General features: G+C 45.1%; 1 protein-coding gene across 1 annotated transcript in view; it reads left to right on the plus strand.

The window, feature by feature from the left end:
• The first annotated feature begins 774 nt into the window (after nucleotides 1-774).
• The window catches only part of mon1a (MON1 secretory trafficking family member A), a 35,815-nt gene continuing 19,430 nt past the window's right edge, over nucleotides 775-17,159 (plus strand). Inside the window, exons 1-2 of the mRNA XM_070895547.1 lie at nucleotides 775-990; nucleotides 15,700-15,845. Coding sequence (XP_070751648.1) covers nucleotides 15,719-15,845 — 127 coding nt within the window. The 5' untranslated portion in view covers nucleotides 775-990; nucleotides 15,700-15,718. The remainder of the gene's footprint in view (nucleotides 991-15,699; nucleotides 15,846-17,159) is intronic.

A 17,159-nucleotide genomic window follows, 5' to 3' on the forward strand; every position in this document is an offset into this window, starting at 1 on the left:
TGAAGCATTTTCTCTGCCCTCCTGGGACTCGCCTGCCGTGACGTAGCTCAGAGTGCTTGTTTCTGGAGTCTAGTATCAGGCATGAGGACAATGTGGCCCATCCATTGGAGCTGATCGAGCGTGGTCAATGGTTGGGGATGTTGGCCTGAATGAGAACACTGATGATGCACCTATCCTGCCAATGAATTTGCAGGATTTTGCTGAAGCACCGTTGGTGGTACTTCTCCAGTACTTATGATCTAGTTTAATTAAATATGTTGTAGGCAAATACCAATTTCCCATGCTTGTCTAAAGCATGTACGAAGTTCACTACTTATGATCTAGTTTAAATAATTGTTTTGTAGATTAATATCAGTTTTACATGAAGCATTAATCCCTTTTGTAAAGAGATGGGCATCACATTTAAATGCATTACTGCTTTCTGATACGAGTTGCTATAAACGGTTAAGGTCAAACGTGTTTACTTTCTTATAGGACAAAAGAAGAACGAAAAGCCCACGGCGGCACTGCACTGGAGGGTCAGCCTAGATTTAGGTGCTCAAGTCCCTGGAGTAGAACTTGAACCCACAACCTTCTGACTCAAAGGAGAGAGTGCTACCTACCCACTGAGCCACAAAGGTGATACATAAATGAAAGGCGCTACAGAAATACAAATCTTTCTGTCTGGCTGTTGTTGCTCAGGCGCTGGCGTGTGGTTGCAAACTACAAGTCCCGGCTGGCTGCTACAGAAAGGGGCGGGAGAGAGGTGCTTCCTCATTGCGATGCTGGTGGTGACCTCTATGATGCAAGGAGTAGGTTTCCGCGAGGAATGAGACGTCCTTGTGGACTCGGGAGCAGAAGCCGGCAGGGTTAGGACCCGCAACACCACCAAAAGCACAGCAGCGAGGAAAGGAAAGGGAAGGACACATACACATACACATACACCAGTCTCTGCGAGAAACCCGCTGTCCTTCCTCCCGGAATCTGCACACAGGCCTGAAGACTGAGCAGGTTAGTGACAGCATCAATCGATTGCATTGTCTCGGTGAATGATATCATCGGGAATTAATGATTAATGATCGATAAGGAGGGAGGAAAAAAAGTTCCCTTTCAATATTTATTGCAGGGGTTACTTCCTGTACGTCTTTTGTCGATTCAACATTGGACGTGAATCGCTCGAGGCACACATTCTGAGTACGACTGTATGAACAATAATATTGCATTATAAATATTTGCATGCATAAGTCCCTGTTGTCCTTTCCCGATAGATGTACCCTCGCATTTTCTGGTATCGCGGATGGGTAATGTGTTGGGGTATTGATAGTTTGCAGTCACACATGTGTGGAGGGGAAAGGAGAAAGAGAGAGAAGGGGAGTGTGTACCTGCTTACATAGGGATTACAGCACAGAAACAGGCCATTCGGTCCAAACAGCGTCCTCCCACCTTTCCTCCTCTAACTATCAGCATAACCCTCTATTCCCTTCTCCCTCATATGCATGTTAAATGCATTTAATCGCTTCAACCACTCCCTGTGGTAGCCAGTTCCACATTCTCACCCTTCTCTGGGTAAAGACGTTTCTTTTCAATTTCCTATTGGATTTCTTGGTGACTATCTTATATTGATGACCTCAAGTTTTGCTGTTCCCCACAAGTGGAAACATTCTACTCTATCAAAACCTTTCATAATTTTAAAGACCTCGATTAGGTCACCCCTCTGCCTTCTCTTTTCCCCAGCCTGTTCATCCTTACCTGATAGATGTACCCGCGCATTATTTGGTGGTATAGATGGTGATGAGTATTGGATTATTGATTGTTTACAGTCACAATTAATTATCTGGACAGGGGAGTGAGGGGTTAAACCATGTATATTTGGAAGTTTTGATTCAAAATAATCAAACCATAGCCACCAGTTTCTTGCTGAAAAGGGGAACTGAAAGCTGAGATATTTCATAATCTCGAGGTGTGGGGACCCGAGCTGCTTGTGAGTGAAGATCAGAAATATGTGGTCTTTTTAATTCTATCCCTGTTATTTATTTAGCCTTTGCTTGCCCTCTTTAGGTTTCCCTCATGCCACATACCATCCCCCATGCAAAAGGACGGGTAGCTGGGGGCCGGATGTGGTTTTGTAACTAGCAGCTACAGATGTGCATGGGTGATTCGCATTCAAATTTAGATTTTTAGCTACCAACTTCCTCCCTGTGAGGGAAGCACCTGAACTCCACTTGACAGCACCTCATTACATGTCGAGCAGCCACCATTACATGACTACCTACGCTGGTTACATATTGCATAAGGACATAAGAATTAGGAGCAGGTGTAGGCCATTCGGCCCCTTGAGCCTGCTCTGCCATTCAATGAGATCATGGCTCATCTTCTACCTCAACTCCACTATCCCCATAAACCCTTGATTCCCTCAATATCCAAAAATCTCTGTCTTGAATATACTCAAAGACTGAGCCTCCACAGCCCTCGGGTAGAGAATTCCAAAGATTCACCACCTTCTGAGTGAGAAAGTTTCTCCTCATCTCAGTCCTAAATGGCTGACCCCTTATTCTGAGACTGTGTCCCCTGGTTCTAGACTCCTCAGCTAGAGGAAACATCCTCCCTCATCCACCCTGTCTAGCCCTGTAAGAATGTTGTATGTTTCAATGAGATCACCTCTCATTCTGTAAACTCTAGAGAATACAGGCTTAGTCTACTCAATCTCTCCTCCTAGGATAATCTCCCCACCCCAGGATCAGTCTGGTGAACCTTTGTTGCACTCTCTTCTTGGCAAGTATATCCTTGGGTAAGGAGACCAAAACTGTACACAATACTCCAGGTGCGGTCTCACCAGGGCCCTATATAATTGCAGTAAGACGTCTTTACTCTCGTACTCAAATCCTCTTGTAATAAATGCCAACATACCATTTGCTTTCTTAATTGCTTGCTGTACCTGCATGTTAACTTTCAGTGATTTGTGTACAAGGACACCCAGGTCCCTCTGAACACCAACATTTCCCAATCTCTCACTGTTTAAAAAGTACTCTGCTTTTCTAATTTTCCTACCAAAGTGGATAACTTCACATTTTTCCATGTTGTACTCCATTTGCCATGTTCTTGCCCACTCACTTAGCCTGTCTATATCCTCTTGCAGTCCCTTTGCATCCTCCTCACAACTTGCATTCCCACCTAGCTTTGTATCACAGAAACAGGCCATTCGGCCCAACCAGTCCATGCTGGTTGGAGGGTGGCCACACAGAAATTTACCGTGGGGTAGATTTTCATCTTCACTGCCCTCCCTGCCGGTAATCTGAATACTTGGCCTTTATAAAAGCTGCCTGATATTTATTCCATTGATACAAAGCAGGGGCGCTCTGCTCCGACAGATCGCCAGTCAGGTGCTGAAGGTGGAAAGCTACTCCATCATTTCAATTCATAGAATTGTACAGCACAGATGACCATTAGGCCCATCAAGCATGTACCGGCTCTTTGAAAGAACTATTCGATTTAGTCCCACTACCCCTGCTCTTTCCCCGTAGCACTGCAAATTTTTCCTTTTTATGTACATATCCAATTCCCTTTCGAAAATTACAATTGAATCTGCTTCCACCATTCGTTCAGACAGTGCATTCCAGATCATAACAGCTCACTGTGTAGAAAAAAAAAATCTCCCTCTGGTTCTTTTGCCAATTATTTTAAATCTGTGTCCTCAGGTTCCTGACCCTCCTGTCAGTGGAAACTGTTTCTCCCTATCTACTCTTATCAAAACCCCTCATCATTTCAAACACTAAATTGTTGCACTTTTATTTTTTTTTAATAAGGTGTTGTGTACAAGAGCAAGTGACCTTGTTCCACATTTGTTTATGCAGGAATTGATCTTTTTATATCTGTACACCGTTTCTTTTATAGGAACATAAAAACATAGGAACAGGAGGAGGCCATTTAGCCCTTCAAGCTTGTTCCGCCATTCAATGAGATCATGGCTGATCTGTGATCTAACTCCATATACTCCCTCTTTCCCCCCCCCCCCCCCCCCCCCCTTGGTTTTGGTCTGCATCAAGGTGGCAATCTGAATCACACACAGAGTATGACATGATGGGCATGAACCCAGAAACTGGAGTTTTTAAAATTATTTGTTCATGGAATGTGAGCGTCGCTGGCAAGGCCAGCATTTATTGCCCATCCCTAATTGCCCTTGAGAAGGTGGTGGTGAGCCACCTTCTTGAACCGCTGCAGTCCGTGTGGAGAAGGTACTCCCACAGTGCTGTTAGGGAGGGAGTTCCAGGATTTTGACCCAGCGACGATGAAGGAACGGCTTAACATTTCCAAGTCAGGATGGTATGTGACTTAGGAGGGGAATTTGGAGGTGATAGTATTCCCACGTGCCTGCTGCCCTTGTCCTTCTAGGTGGTAGAGGTCGCGGGTTTGGCAGGTGCTACCGAAGAACCCGTGGTGAGTTGCTGCAGTGCATCTTGTAGATGGTACTGCAGTCATGGTGCGCTGGTGGTGGAGGAAAGAGTGAATGTTTAAGTTGGTGGATGGGCTGCTTTGTCCTGGATGGTGTCGAGCTTTGAGTGGAGAGTATTCCATCACACTCTTGACTTGCGTCTTGTAGATGGTGGAAAGACTTTTGGGAGTCAGGAGGTGAGACACTCGCCGCAGAATACCCAGCCTCTGACTGTTCTTGTAGCCACAGTATTTATGTGGCTGGTCCAGTTAAGTTTCTGGTCAACAGTGACCCCCAGGATATTGATGGTAGGGGATTCGGCGATGGTAATGCCGTTGAATGTCATGGGGCGGTGGTTAGACTCACTCTCTGGTTGGAAATAGTCATTGCTTGGAACTTGTGTGGCGCAAATGTTACTTGCCACTTATCAGCCCAAGCCTGAATGTCGTCCAAGTCTTGCTGCATGTGGGCATGGACTCCTCCATTATCTGAGAAGTTACTAATGGCACTGAACACTGCAATCATCAGCAAATATCGCCACTTCGGACATTCTGATGGAGGGAAGGTCATTGATGAAGCAGCTGAAGATGTTTGGGCCTAGGACACTGCCCTGAGGAACTCCTGCAGCGATGTCCTGGTGCTGAGATGATTGGCATTCAACAACCACAACCATCTTCCTTTGTGCTAGATATTACACCAGCCAGTAGAGAGTTTTCCCCCTGATTCCCTTTGACTTCAGTTTTACTAGGGCTCCTTGACACCACATTTGGCCAAATGCTGTCTTGTTTCACATTGTGGTAAAGAATATTTGTACACTCAGAGTTGGTCACTGGTCCTCCTACGTGATGCTGCTTTTGAAATCTAATTGTCATCCCAAGGAGACAGAATAGCAAAGAGTGAATCCAATCTGAATACATTTATTTCAAATATCATCAAATTATTTTGAGGAAAAATTACATTTGGTGGGGTGTAGATGCAAACGTACTACAGGCGTAGTGTAGATTACTGTATAATGGCATATTTTCCGGAAAGTGCTGCAGAACTGTAGCAATGATAAAAAAGTAAAATAGTGCTGACTGGTAGAATTCCCCAATATCTTGTGTATGTGATCAATAATTTAATTATGCAGTGACTACAGTGAGGTGTTGTTTAACAGTAGAAATCCAACACTCATTAAAGATGCAATACTCAATCACTTGGAAACGAACTGACCATCGCTCCATACTCTTTGCATTACTGTCCAAACCTTCACACTATTTTCCTCTCCCTCATTGTAAAGTGTGTTTTTCCCGCTTTCCACTCTGTCCCTGCCATGCTAGGCCACACCTTGGAACATGCTGTTTACTGAAGGCAGGCAGGGCATCTAATCCTCTGACCGATGCTACACTTGAGCTTGCGGCCCGCAGGTGAACAAGGAAAGTGTGACGTATACATCACTCGTTGCCTCCCATTCAATGTCGTCTCCGCACTGTGGCTCGGCTGAGGTTTGAGAATTGATCCAGTGGGTCACAGAGTCTTGTGTTGTTGGAACACAAAGGCACCAGGCTACAACCATATGGAAACATTGATATCCTATTATAAGCCTTGCTTGGCATACACTTCCAGTCCAGAAACCTTTGGTCCCATTGTCACAATTTTAGGTCACGTTTTGACATCAACGTTTTAGTTTATATTGGATTTGCTGTGTCAATGGTCATGGTGTAGGATGGTCAATGTTAGCGTCCTCGACCAGGCCAACATCCCCAGCATTGAAGCACTGACCACACTCGATCAGCTCCGCTGGGCAGGCCACATCGTCCGCATGTCCGACACGAGGCTCCCAAAGCAAGCGCTCTACTCTGAACTCCTTCACAGCAAGCGAACCAAAAGTGGGCAGAGGAAACGTTACAAGGACGCTCTCAAAGTCTCCCTGATAAAGTGCAACATCCCCACTGACACCTGAGAGTCCCTGGCCAAAGACCGCCCTAAGAGGAGGAAGTGCATCCGAGAGCTGCTGAGTACCTCAAAGTCTCATCGCTGAGAGCATGCAGAAATGAAGCACAGGCAGCAAAAGGAGCGTGCGGCAAACCAGACTCCCCACCCACCCTTTCCTCCAATGACTATTTGTCCTGCCTATGACGGGGACTGTGGTTCCCATATTGGACTGTTCAGCCACCTAAGGACTCATTTTTAGAGTGGAAGCAAGTCTTCCTCGATTCCGAGGGACTGCCTATGATGATTGATTTGTCATAGTGTAGTTGCAGACTCTGACCACTAGGTGGTGCTGTTTCTGGAACCTCCCCACTCCAGCGCCATTTTGTATATATATAAAAAAACTCATTTACCCACTGACCATGGGCAACTAACCAGTATATTCTAAACATTCCAGGAAAATATCCATTGTGATTCATTGGAAAGCACCAGGAATATATTACAAATACAGTACTGTCGAGGTGGCTGAGTTAACATCTAGTCTACATGTGACTTAGCAGGAAGCAAACATGATTTAACCCAGTGTAAAGTGGGCAGGGGAAGGGTACTACAATTGGCACTCATTCATTAGGGAAGAGAAAACTGTTGAGGGTTGCCACTCCTGCTGACTGCTATACAGACCGCCTTGCTGGAAGTGTGTATGTGTAGATGATGGGTGAGGACTGGGTTTGGCTCACCTGTGATATCTGTCACAGTCTTTTACCTTGCACGGTCTTAATAGGGTCCTGACACTCAAAGAAAAACTTGCATTTATATAGCGCCTTTCACGACCACCGAATGAAGTACGTTTTGAAGTGTCGTCACTATTGTAATGTAGGAAACGCGGCAGTTAATTTGCGCACAGCAAGCTCCCACAAACAGCATTATGATAATGACCAGATAATCTGTTATTATGTCGATTTGAGGGATAAGTATTGGCCAGGACACCAGGGATAACTCCTCTGCTCTTCTTCAAAATAGTGCCGTGGGATCTTCAGCATCTACCTGAGAGAGCAGATGGGGCCTCAGTTTAACATCACATCTGAAAGACGGCACCTCCGACAGTGCAGCGCTCCCTCAGTACTGCACTGGAATGTCAGCCTAGATTTTTGTGCTCGAGTCCCTGGAGTGGGACTTGAACCTTCTGACTCCGAGTGCTACCCACTGAGCCACAGCTGACACCTAAAAATTCTCTCTGTCAGGGAATTGAACCCCAGTGTCCTGTGTGACAAGTAGTGATACTTACTACTGTCCCTGGTACCATTCTCTGCTACAAGTATCCCTGATTTCTCATACCTTTACAATGATAAACCTATTTGAAAAGTTGTATCAATATTATCTCAGTAAATGTACACTCTGCTGATATTGATCCTAGCCATTGTTCTTTTTGCCATGGCAATTGCTGACCAGTGGGATGTCTCCTATGTTTAACTTACGAGCACACCGTCTAGCTGTCTTTTGTTTACATGCCCTTCATTTGTATAATCATCTTTGCTATTTTTAGTACTGCTTACATTTCTCTCAAAGTCATTTGTCCTCCATCTGTCTGGTTGCTGAAGGACTACAGGTCTATTTGAATGATGCTTGTCTCCTTGTACCATCCACCTTTTCCCCACAACTTTGTACCCCAAGTACGAGTCGATGAGTCAGAGAATCTTATCGTTTTCACATTTACAAATCACAGATTAAATTCCCTTTTCCATACTGTGTTGTTTATAAGTTATCATTCCATAGCACATATTTAAGTACAGTATAGTTTCTATTGGTTAGTTTTTAAACTTGAAAAGAAATACTTGGATTTATATAGCGCCTTTCACATCCACTGGACGTCTCAAAGCGCTTTACAGCCAAATTAAATACTTTTTGAAGTGTATTGTGGGAAATGTGGCAGCCAATTTACGCACAGCAAGTTCCCACAAACAGCAATGTGATGATGACCAGATAATTTGTTTTAATTATGTTGATTAAGGGATAAATATTGTCCGGGACGCCGGGGGATAACTCTCCTGCTCTTCTTTGAAATAGTGCCGTAGGATCTTTTACACCTCTGACAATGCAGCGCTCCCTCTGCACCGCACTGGAGTGTCAGCCTACAGTTTTGTGCTCAAGTCCCTGGAGTGGGATTTGAACCCACAAACATCTGGCTCAGAGGCGAGATTGCTACCCACTGAGCCGCAGCTGAAAGCTAAAAACAAAATGATTTGTTACTGTAGCGTACAAAAGTATATGTATAAATACAATTTACAACTCGGAAATAGTGAAGATGGGACAGTAATCTCTGAATTGTGAGCTTTGTCTTTTGCAAGTGTCCCTGTCTTGTGATGCTTGGCTTTCCCAGATGGTTCCGCATTGCCTGGAGACAGTTCTGGCTTTCCCAGATGCGCTACCTGGTGTTATAGTGAGCTGATCAAACCAGGAACTCCACGGTTTCAATCCCTGGTTTGTACCCAATTTCAGTAGAGGAGCATGACAATTGGCCTCCAGTGTTCGTGGACTTGAGAGGGGGAAGAAAGTGATCAGTCAGGGATCCTGCTGCAGATCACTACCCAGTGACATGCAGGACTTGAACACATGTATCTGCTGGATTACCAGTGCAGAAACACAACCACTACACCACACTACCATACCCTACCATATCGTGACAGGTTATGCAGTAACATCATTTGCCACTCGTTGAATCTACTGCTACAAATATAAAGCCTCAATCAAAAATAGTTCAGATATTTTCAGCTTGAGTTTGCCACTGCGGCAAACTCAACAGCCTCACTTAATGGCAAGATTTCTTTCAGCAGACTTCACCCAAGCAGTTGTAGGAACTTGTCCCTTTTAATGCCCAACGTGTAGACATGTATCTGCAGAGTCCTTTTTAATTCGGAACCAAATTCTAGGCCAATGTATTCCCCTTCGGGGTTTTGAAGTAAAGGGAGTCTGTTGACTTAAATGTTTCACAATGAAACATGTTTCACAGGGCAGTTATTCCCAAACTTGTCACAGATGATCAGCCTCAAATCAAAAAACTAGAATCTGGACATTATGAAAAAGAAAGAAAGACTTACATTTATATAGCACCTTTCACGGCCACTGGACGTCCCCAAGCGCTATACAGCTACTGCAGTACTTTTTTGAAGTGTAGTCGCTGTCGTAATATAGGAAACGCGGCAACCAATTTGTGCACTGCAAGCTCCCACAAACAGCAATATGATCATGACCAGATCATGGCCAGGGTGCCGGGGAGAACTTCCTGTTTTTCTTCGAAATAGTGCCATGGGATCTTTTACATCCACCTGAGAGAGTAGACGGAGCCTCGGTTTAACGTCTCATCCGAAAGTCGGTGCCTCCGACAGTGCAGCACTCCCTCAGCACTACACTGGAGTGTCAGCTTAGATTTTTGTGCCGATGTCTCTTGAGCACAAAAAGCTATGCTGTGGGGTATTATCGAACAAAGTCTTGGTATTAAACTTCTCTGTTCTCTATTTTAATTGAGACGTCAATTCATTTTTAATTAACTCCATTAAAGTAGCTGAAGGAAGAATATCACATGAAAAGTTAAGTGTTTGTCTACTAAGATAACCAACATCATTTCTAGCCTCGATTAAATCTATAACATAAAGCACTTTATTATATCTTGAGCTGTCCCAAAGTAGTTAATATACGAACATATGAACAATGACGGACAGGTAAAGATCCTATGGTCCATTGAGCCTGTCCCACACAATTGCGATACCTTGTGTATCACAATATATATTCTCCACTCCACCCCCAACCATGTGATCTTCTGGGAGAAGCAAAAAGCAGATTTAAAAAAAACCTAGGCCAATTTGAAACATCTGAAGTTCCTCTCCGACCCATCTCGGCGATTGAAATGAGTCCAAGAGGTCACTGAATCCCTGGCAGTACCTACCTGCTGTACGAGGTGATCTGCGCCCCAGCCAGAAACACAACCAGCTCTCGCTTGAAGGAATTCAGCGAATCAGCATTCTCCACATGAAATGTTCCACAGGCCCACTATTCTCTGGGAAATGAACCACCTCCTGACATCTAATCCAGATCTGGCCTTAGACAAATTACATTTGTGACTCCTGGTCCTCCCTAACCTTGGAAATAATTACTTTGAAGTGGAGCTACCTTTGCAGTGTGGGCAAATGCAGCAGCAAATCTGCACACAGCAAGATCTCTCAAACTAACAACATTAATAGCTCGTTAATCTGTTATTTTGATGGGGCGTGGGGACTGTGTGATGTTGTTTGAGGGAAATGTGTTGGCCAGGTCATAAAATTCCTCCTATTTATTGAATAGTGCCATGGAACAGGCAGGCAAGGCCTTTGTTTGACATCTTAGTTGAAGGACAACAATGCAGCACTCCCCCAGTACTGCAGTGAAGTATCAGTCCAGATTATTTGCTCAAGTTTGGGAGCGGGACTTGAACCCACAATACCGATATTTTAAAAGCGGCAGACACAATGTTACCCTGGTGTCTCGCAACGACCTTCAGCTGATGGAAAGAGCAGATTTATCACAAACTTGGAACTTTACGTGCATTATACAGGTGTCATGGAAATGGTAAAGTAGTATTTTTCTTTTCCCTTTACTCCTTCTTACTGGAGGATGACAACTTGCATTGAGCAGGTCAGAGGCTGGGTATTCTGCGGCGAATGTCTCACCTCCTGTCTCCCCAAAGCCGTTCCACCATCTACAAGGCACAAGTCAGCAGTGTGATGGTATAGTCTCAACTTGCCTGGATGAGTGCAGCTCCAGCAACACTCAAGAAGCTCAAAACCATCCATGACCAAGCTGCATGCTTGATTGGCACTCCATCCACCACCTTAAGCATTCACTCGCTCCTCCATTCTACCTTCTCAAGGGCAATTGGGATGGGCAATAAATGCCGGCCTTGCCAGCGATGTCCACATCCAGGAACAAATTTATTTTTAAATAGGGAGATGGTTCCATGGGCCACAGTGGTCCTCTCATTCCAAGTTTCCAATGATGCGCACATCTGAATAGTGAATATCTGTTGGCTACTCAACTCTGGGACTATCACAGCGATTCAGATCCTGCCCTTGTATCCACAACTGTGCAATTTTGGCTGTGCTTGTCAATAACAATTTGGACTGGGGATCCTGGCTGCTTACTCAATGTTTCCCTTCCCTGGCCCAGGGATATCGAGACCAGACTGCAGGTACAGCTGTGGTCAACTCACTGCACATAGACCAGCGACCCAACCTGGTCTACATGGATCAGTGCCACAGCATGTGGTGCTCACTGATCCACACAAATTGTTCGTCAAAAAAAAACGACACGCCTAGTATAATTACCCAGTTGATCCAACATGACTAATTGCTCCTCAAGCGAACAGTGCAATTCGAACTTCAAGATTAAAATTATTGGGATTTATCACTAATGCTAACAAGCCTGCAATAGATAGGTGTGTTTGTGTGTGGGGGAGTGTGATATAAGAAATAGGGGCAGGCCATTTGGCCCCTCGATAAGATCATGGCTGATCTGGAAGCCTGAGCTAATTTAAAAGGATTATGAATATTACAACTGTACAGGACATTGGTTAGACCACATCTACAGTTTTGGTCTCCTTATTTAAGGATTGGATATACTTGCATTGGAGGCAGTTCAGAGAAGGTTCACTAGGTTGATTCCTGGGATGAAGGGGTTATCTTATGAGGAAAGGTTGAGCAGATTGGGCCTATACTCATTGGAGTTTAGAAGAATGAGAGGTGATCTTATTGAAACACAAGATTCTGAGGGGGCTCAACAAGGTAGATGCAGAGAGGATGTTTCCCCTTGTGGGGGAATCTAGAACTAGGGGGCATAGTTTCAGAATAAGGGGTCGTCCATTTAAGACGGAAATGAGGAGGAATTTCTTCTCTGAGAGAAGTGAATCTTTGGAATTATCTACCCCAGAGAGCTGTGGAAGCTGAGTATTTGAATATATTCAAGGCTGAGATAGACGGATTCTTTGAACTATAGGGGGAGTCAAGGGTTATGGGAAACAGGCAGGGAAGACTATCCGGGGCACTAATGCCCACTTTTGCACTACCCCTCCCCAACTGCTATTGGTGTTAAATCCTTGAGGAGCGGAGCTAATTCCAAGAGGGACTCCTCCCTGCAACCTCCAGGAGACCATGGCAAGGAATTTCTTTACTCAGAGGGTTGAAAATCTTTGGAATTCTCTACCCTAGAGGGCTGTGCATGCTGAGTCTCGAGTGTATTCAAGGCTGAGATAGATAGATTTTTGGACTCTAGGGGAATATGGGGATAGGGCAGGAAAGTGGAGTTGAGGTTGAAGATCAGCCATGATCTTATTGAATAGCTGGGCAGGTTCGAGGGGTCTTACAGCCTACTCCTGCTCCTATTTCCTATATTCTTATGTCAGTCATGGGATGCACTATTGCCTCTGACTCAGAAGGTCATGGGTTCAAGCCCCACTTCAGACGCTTCGGCGCATAATCCAGACTGACACTCCAGGTGCCGTCCTTTGGGTGAGACGTTAAACCGAGGCCCCTTCTGCCTTCTCGATTGGACCTAACTAATCACCAGGCACCAATGTTCAATCTGATTGGTTTTGCACCTTTAACAGGCTGTGCGGGCCCATTCAAATTCTCGCACATGCGCGGTTTTTCCATTTAAAAGCCGATGAGTGGCCTGCACGGGACCTCCAGACCGAGGCTGCGCAGCTTAATGGGAACATTGCCTGGTACTATTTCAAAGAAGAGCAAGGGGAATTCTCCCCGGTGTCATGGCCAGCATTTATCCCTCAATCAACATAACTAAAACAGACGATCTGGCCATGCTCTTTGTGGGGCCTTGCTGGGTGCAAATTGCCTTCATTACAACAGTGACGGCACCTCTGAAGTATCATTGTTTCCCTGTATTCTGCAAATAACCTGGTTCTAAACCCTGCCAGTGCTCTATACGTGGTGGTGTTTCCATCCATTCGCTGTAGGAAGTGCTTGCAGGGTGCAGTGCTCCACACTACAAATCTCTGACAGCCCGGCTGATAGCAAGATGGCATCCTGTGGCAAATTCCACACAAAAGGTCATAGTGCCCTGGAACTCCAGCATCCTGTGCTACAGCACAAAAGCGAAATATTGTGGATGCTGGAAATCTGAAATGAAAACAGAAAATGCTGGAAATACTCAACAGGTCAGGCAGCATCAGTGGAGAGTGAAATAGAGTTAACATTTTGGGTCGATGACCCTTCGTCTGAACTGGAACAATTTTGAGATGTAACAGGTTTTTAAGCAAGTGCAGAGGCAGGGAAAAGGGGGGAGGGGAGGAGAGAAAAAAACAAATGGGAAGGTCTATGATAGGGTGGAAGGCAGGAGAGATTAAGAGACAAAAGGAATGATGGTGCAAGGCAAAAAGAGATGGTAATGGGGCAAGTCTAGACTCCACTTTTGTTTAAGAACAATTTGTCCTATTACCATCTCCTTTTGTCTTGCACCGTCATCCTTTGTGCACAGAGTTTGGGCCGTTTAATCCAGTTTGTACTGACCATGGGACAAAATTGCCTCAAATTTGTTAATAATTGCCACTAAGTTGGCGACCTCACTTAGAGAGGTCTAGTATGGGGAATTGAAAACTGGTCCAACGGGGTCGATGCATATTGCTGGGGCGGTTTACTCTGCATTTGACCCATTCTGTACTTGGGAGTGTTTGATGTGCAAATTTACAACTTTCCACCTTGGTAACCAAAATATTCCCCCAATTCAGGAGAAAAATGTTGCATTACTGAGGTAAAAAGAACAAAATGCATTGTCCACCATCAAAAAAAAATATTGGGACTACACTGAATCAAATTGGTACACAACCTTAAAAGGACATATGTGTACTCGCATTCCCATCATGGCTATGTTGCCTGTTTCAAAATTGATGCTCTGAGCTGATCTGGGAGAAGATGGAAACGTTAATATAGTGGTTATGGTACTGGACTAGTAATCCAGAGTTGTACCAAATCCACATCAAAGAAATAGACTACTCCCTCCCTAACAGCACTGTGGGTGTGTCTTCATCCCACGGACTACAGTCCAAGAAGGCGGCTCATTTCATTCATTCATGGGATGTGGGCATCGCTGGCAAGACTGGTTTTTATTGCCCATCCCCAATTGCCCTTGCGAAGGTGGTAGTGAGCCGTCTTTTAGAACTGCTGTATTCCGTGTGGTGAAGGTACTCCTCCAGTGCTGTTAGGGAGGGTGTTCCAGGATTTTGACCCAGCGACAGTGAAGGAACGGCGATATATTTCCAAGTCAGAATGGTGTGTGACTTTGGAGGAGAACTTGCAGGTGATAGTGCTCCCATGCGCCTGCTGCCCTGGTCTTTCTAGGTGGCAGAGGTCGTGGGTTTGGGATGGGCAATAAATGCTGGTCTTCTCAAGTAGAAATGGGCAATAAATACAGGCCTTGCTAGTGACACCCACATCCCATGAATGAATGCAAAAGAACACTTGATGTTAAAATCCCCTGTAGTAATGCTATGAAGCTTTGCTTGAGTTATCTCAAGAATCAGGAGACAATGGGACGTGACCTTCCCTCTTTATATAACATTTGCAATTGTGCAAGAGTTCAGTCAAGTTTGATATTCTTTAGTATAATGCTGGAATACAGATGAGCTACAGAAGGGATTTAAGGGCACAGTTTTGGTCTCCTTAGCTAAGGAATGATATACTTGCCTTGGGGGCGGTGCAACAAAGGTTCACTGGTTGATTCCTGGGATGAAAGAGTTGTCTTATGATGAGAGATTGTGTAGAATAAGCCTATACTCTCTGGTGTTTAGAAGAATAGGAGATGATCCTGTTGAAACATATAAGATTCTGAAGAGGATTGACAGGGTAGATGCTGAGAGGTTGTTTCCCTTGGCTGGAGTGTCTGGAACTAGAGGGCACAGTCTCAGGATAAGGGGTAGGCCAGTTAAGACAGAGATGAGGAGGAATTTCTTCACTCAGAAAGTTGTGAATCTTTGAACTTCTCTACCCCAAAGGACTGTGGATGCTGAGTCTCTAAGTGTATTCAAGGCTGAGAGAGATAGATTTTTGGAGTCCAGGGGAATCAAGGGAGATGAAGATTGGGCAGAAAAGTGGAGTTGAGGTCGATGATCAGCCATGATCCTGTTGAATGGGGGAGCAGGCTCGAGGGGCTCTATGGCCTATTCCTGCTCCTATTTCTTATGTCCTTATGGCATACAATCAGTTCTGTCATTACCTTGTCATTAATGTGATATCCTGACCTTTCTGTCTCCTGAAAGCTCAACATTTCCAGGCCTGTTAATTAATGTTAGAATACATGCGGACTCTTCCCATAACAGCTGATGTCCTTTTGCCTGTCTACAGTCACCCAAGGAATGAGAGTATGGAGGCTGATGTTCACAACAAGAAAGTAGCTTGGGAGGTCAATGGCTCGTTGGCCCCAGCTGAGCTCCAGCGCAGTAGCAGATCGGAGAGTCCCACGCCCGGGCTGGTGGAAGGCACAGAGCCAGGTAAGAAATTCGTGTCTAGAGCAAGGGAAAGAATGAGAGAACTGAGGGAGAACATTCAAGGTTCTCGTTTGGGGAGTGTGAATTGTGTCTGACAGTTAAATTGAACTTTCCAACACTTCAACTGAAGAAGAACAACAATAACATGTATTTATATAGCGCCTTTAATGCAGTAAAACACCGCAAGGTGCTTCACAGGAGTATTATGAGACACAGAATTTGACACTGAGCCACATGAGAAATTAGGGCAGGAGCTTGGTCAAAGAGGGAGGTTTTAAGGAGCGTCTTAAAGAAGGAAAGAGAGGTGGAGAGGTTTAGACAGGGAGTTGCAGAGCTTGGTTTTTAGGCAGCTGAAGGCACGGCCACCAATGGTTGAGCGATTATAATCAGGGATGCTTAAAAGGGCAGAATTAGTGGAGCGCAGATATCTCTGGGGGTTGTGGGGCTGAAGCAGATTAGAGATAGGGAGGGGCCAAGCCATGGAGGGATTTGAAAACAAGGATGAGAATTTTAAAATCTAGGCGTTGCTTAACCAGGAGCCAATGTAGGTCAGCGAGCACAGGGGTGATGGGTGATCGTGACTTGGTGCGAGTTAGGACACAGACAGCTGAGTTTTGGATGACCTAAAGTTTACGTAGGGTAGAATGTGGGAAGCCAGCCAGGAGTGAATAGTCAAGTTTAGAGGTTACAAAGGCATGAATGAGGGCTTCAGCAGTGAATCAGCTGAAGCGAGGGCGGAGATGGGCGATGTTATGGAGGTGGAAATAGGCGGTCTTATTTATGTTGCAGATATGCGGTCGAAAGCTCATTTCAGGGTTAAATGTGACACCAAGGTTGCAAACAGTGTAGATCAGCCTAAGACAGATGTTGGGTGTGAGGGGTAGGTGCGGTGGAAGGGGGATGTGGGTGGAGAGCGATACGAGGAAGTAGTCAGGGATGGCCTTATCTGCGATTGACACGATGGGAATAGTGAGGACACGAGAGCTGGCAAGGTCGAGGGGGAGGCTGTGAATATGGGTTGGGGAGTTTACATGGAGGAAGAGATTAAGGGAGGATAGGAGGCTAGTGAACTTGGAGGAGAGAGCGCGTGATGAATTGAGATGGAGGTAAAAAATTACAGAGGATGAGAAGTCGTTCGGTGCAGAGGCTAAGGGAGGAAAGCAGTTAAGATATATATTGGTAACATTTTTATTGTACTTGGGTGGGCGGTGGAGAAGGAGAATTTTAAATAAGAGGGGTAGAACAAGGTGAGATGCTCAAAAGAGCAGAAAGTGCCAGAGGTGTAAGGGGGACAGACCATGGTGTAATTTGGTGATG

This window comes from Pristiophorus japonicus, chromosome 12, assembly GCF_044704955.1.
Source record: "Pristiophorus japonicus isolate sPriJap1 chromosome 12, sPriJap1.hap1, whole genome shotgun sequence".
In the NCBI taxonomy this organism is placed as follows: Eukaryota; Metazoa; Chordata; class Chondrichthyes; family Pristiophoridae; genus Pristiophorus; species Pristiophorus japonicus.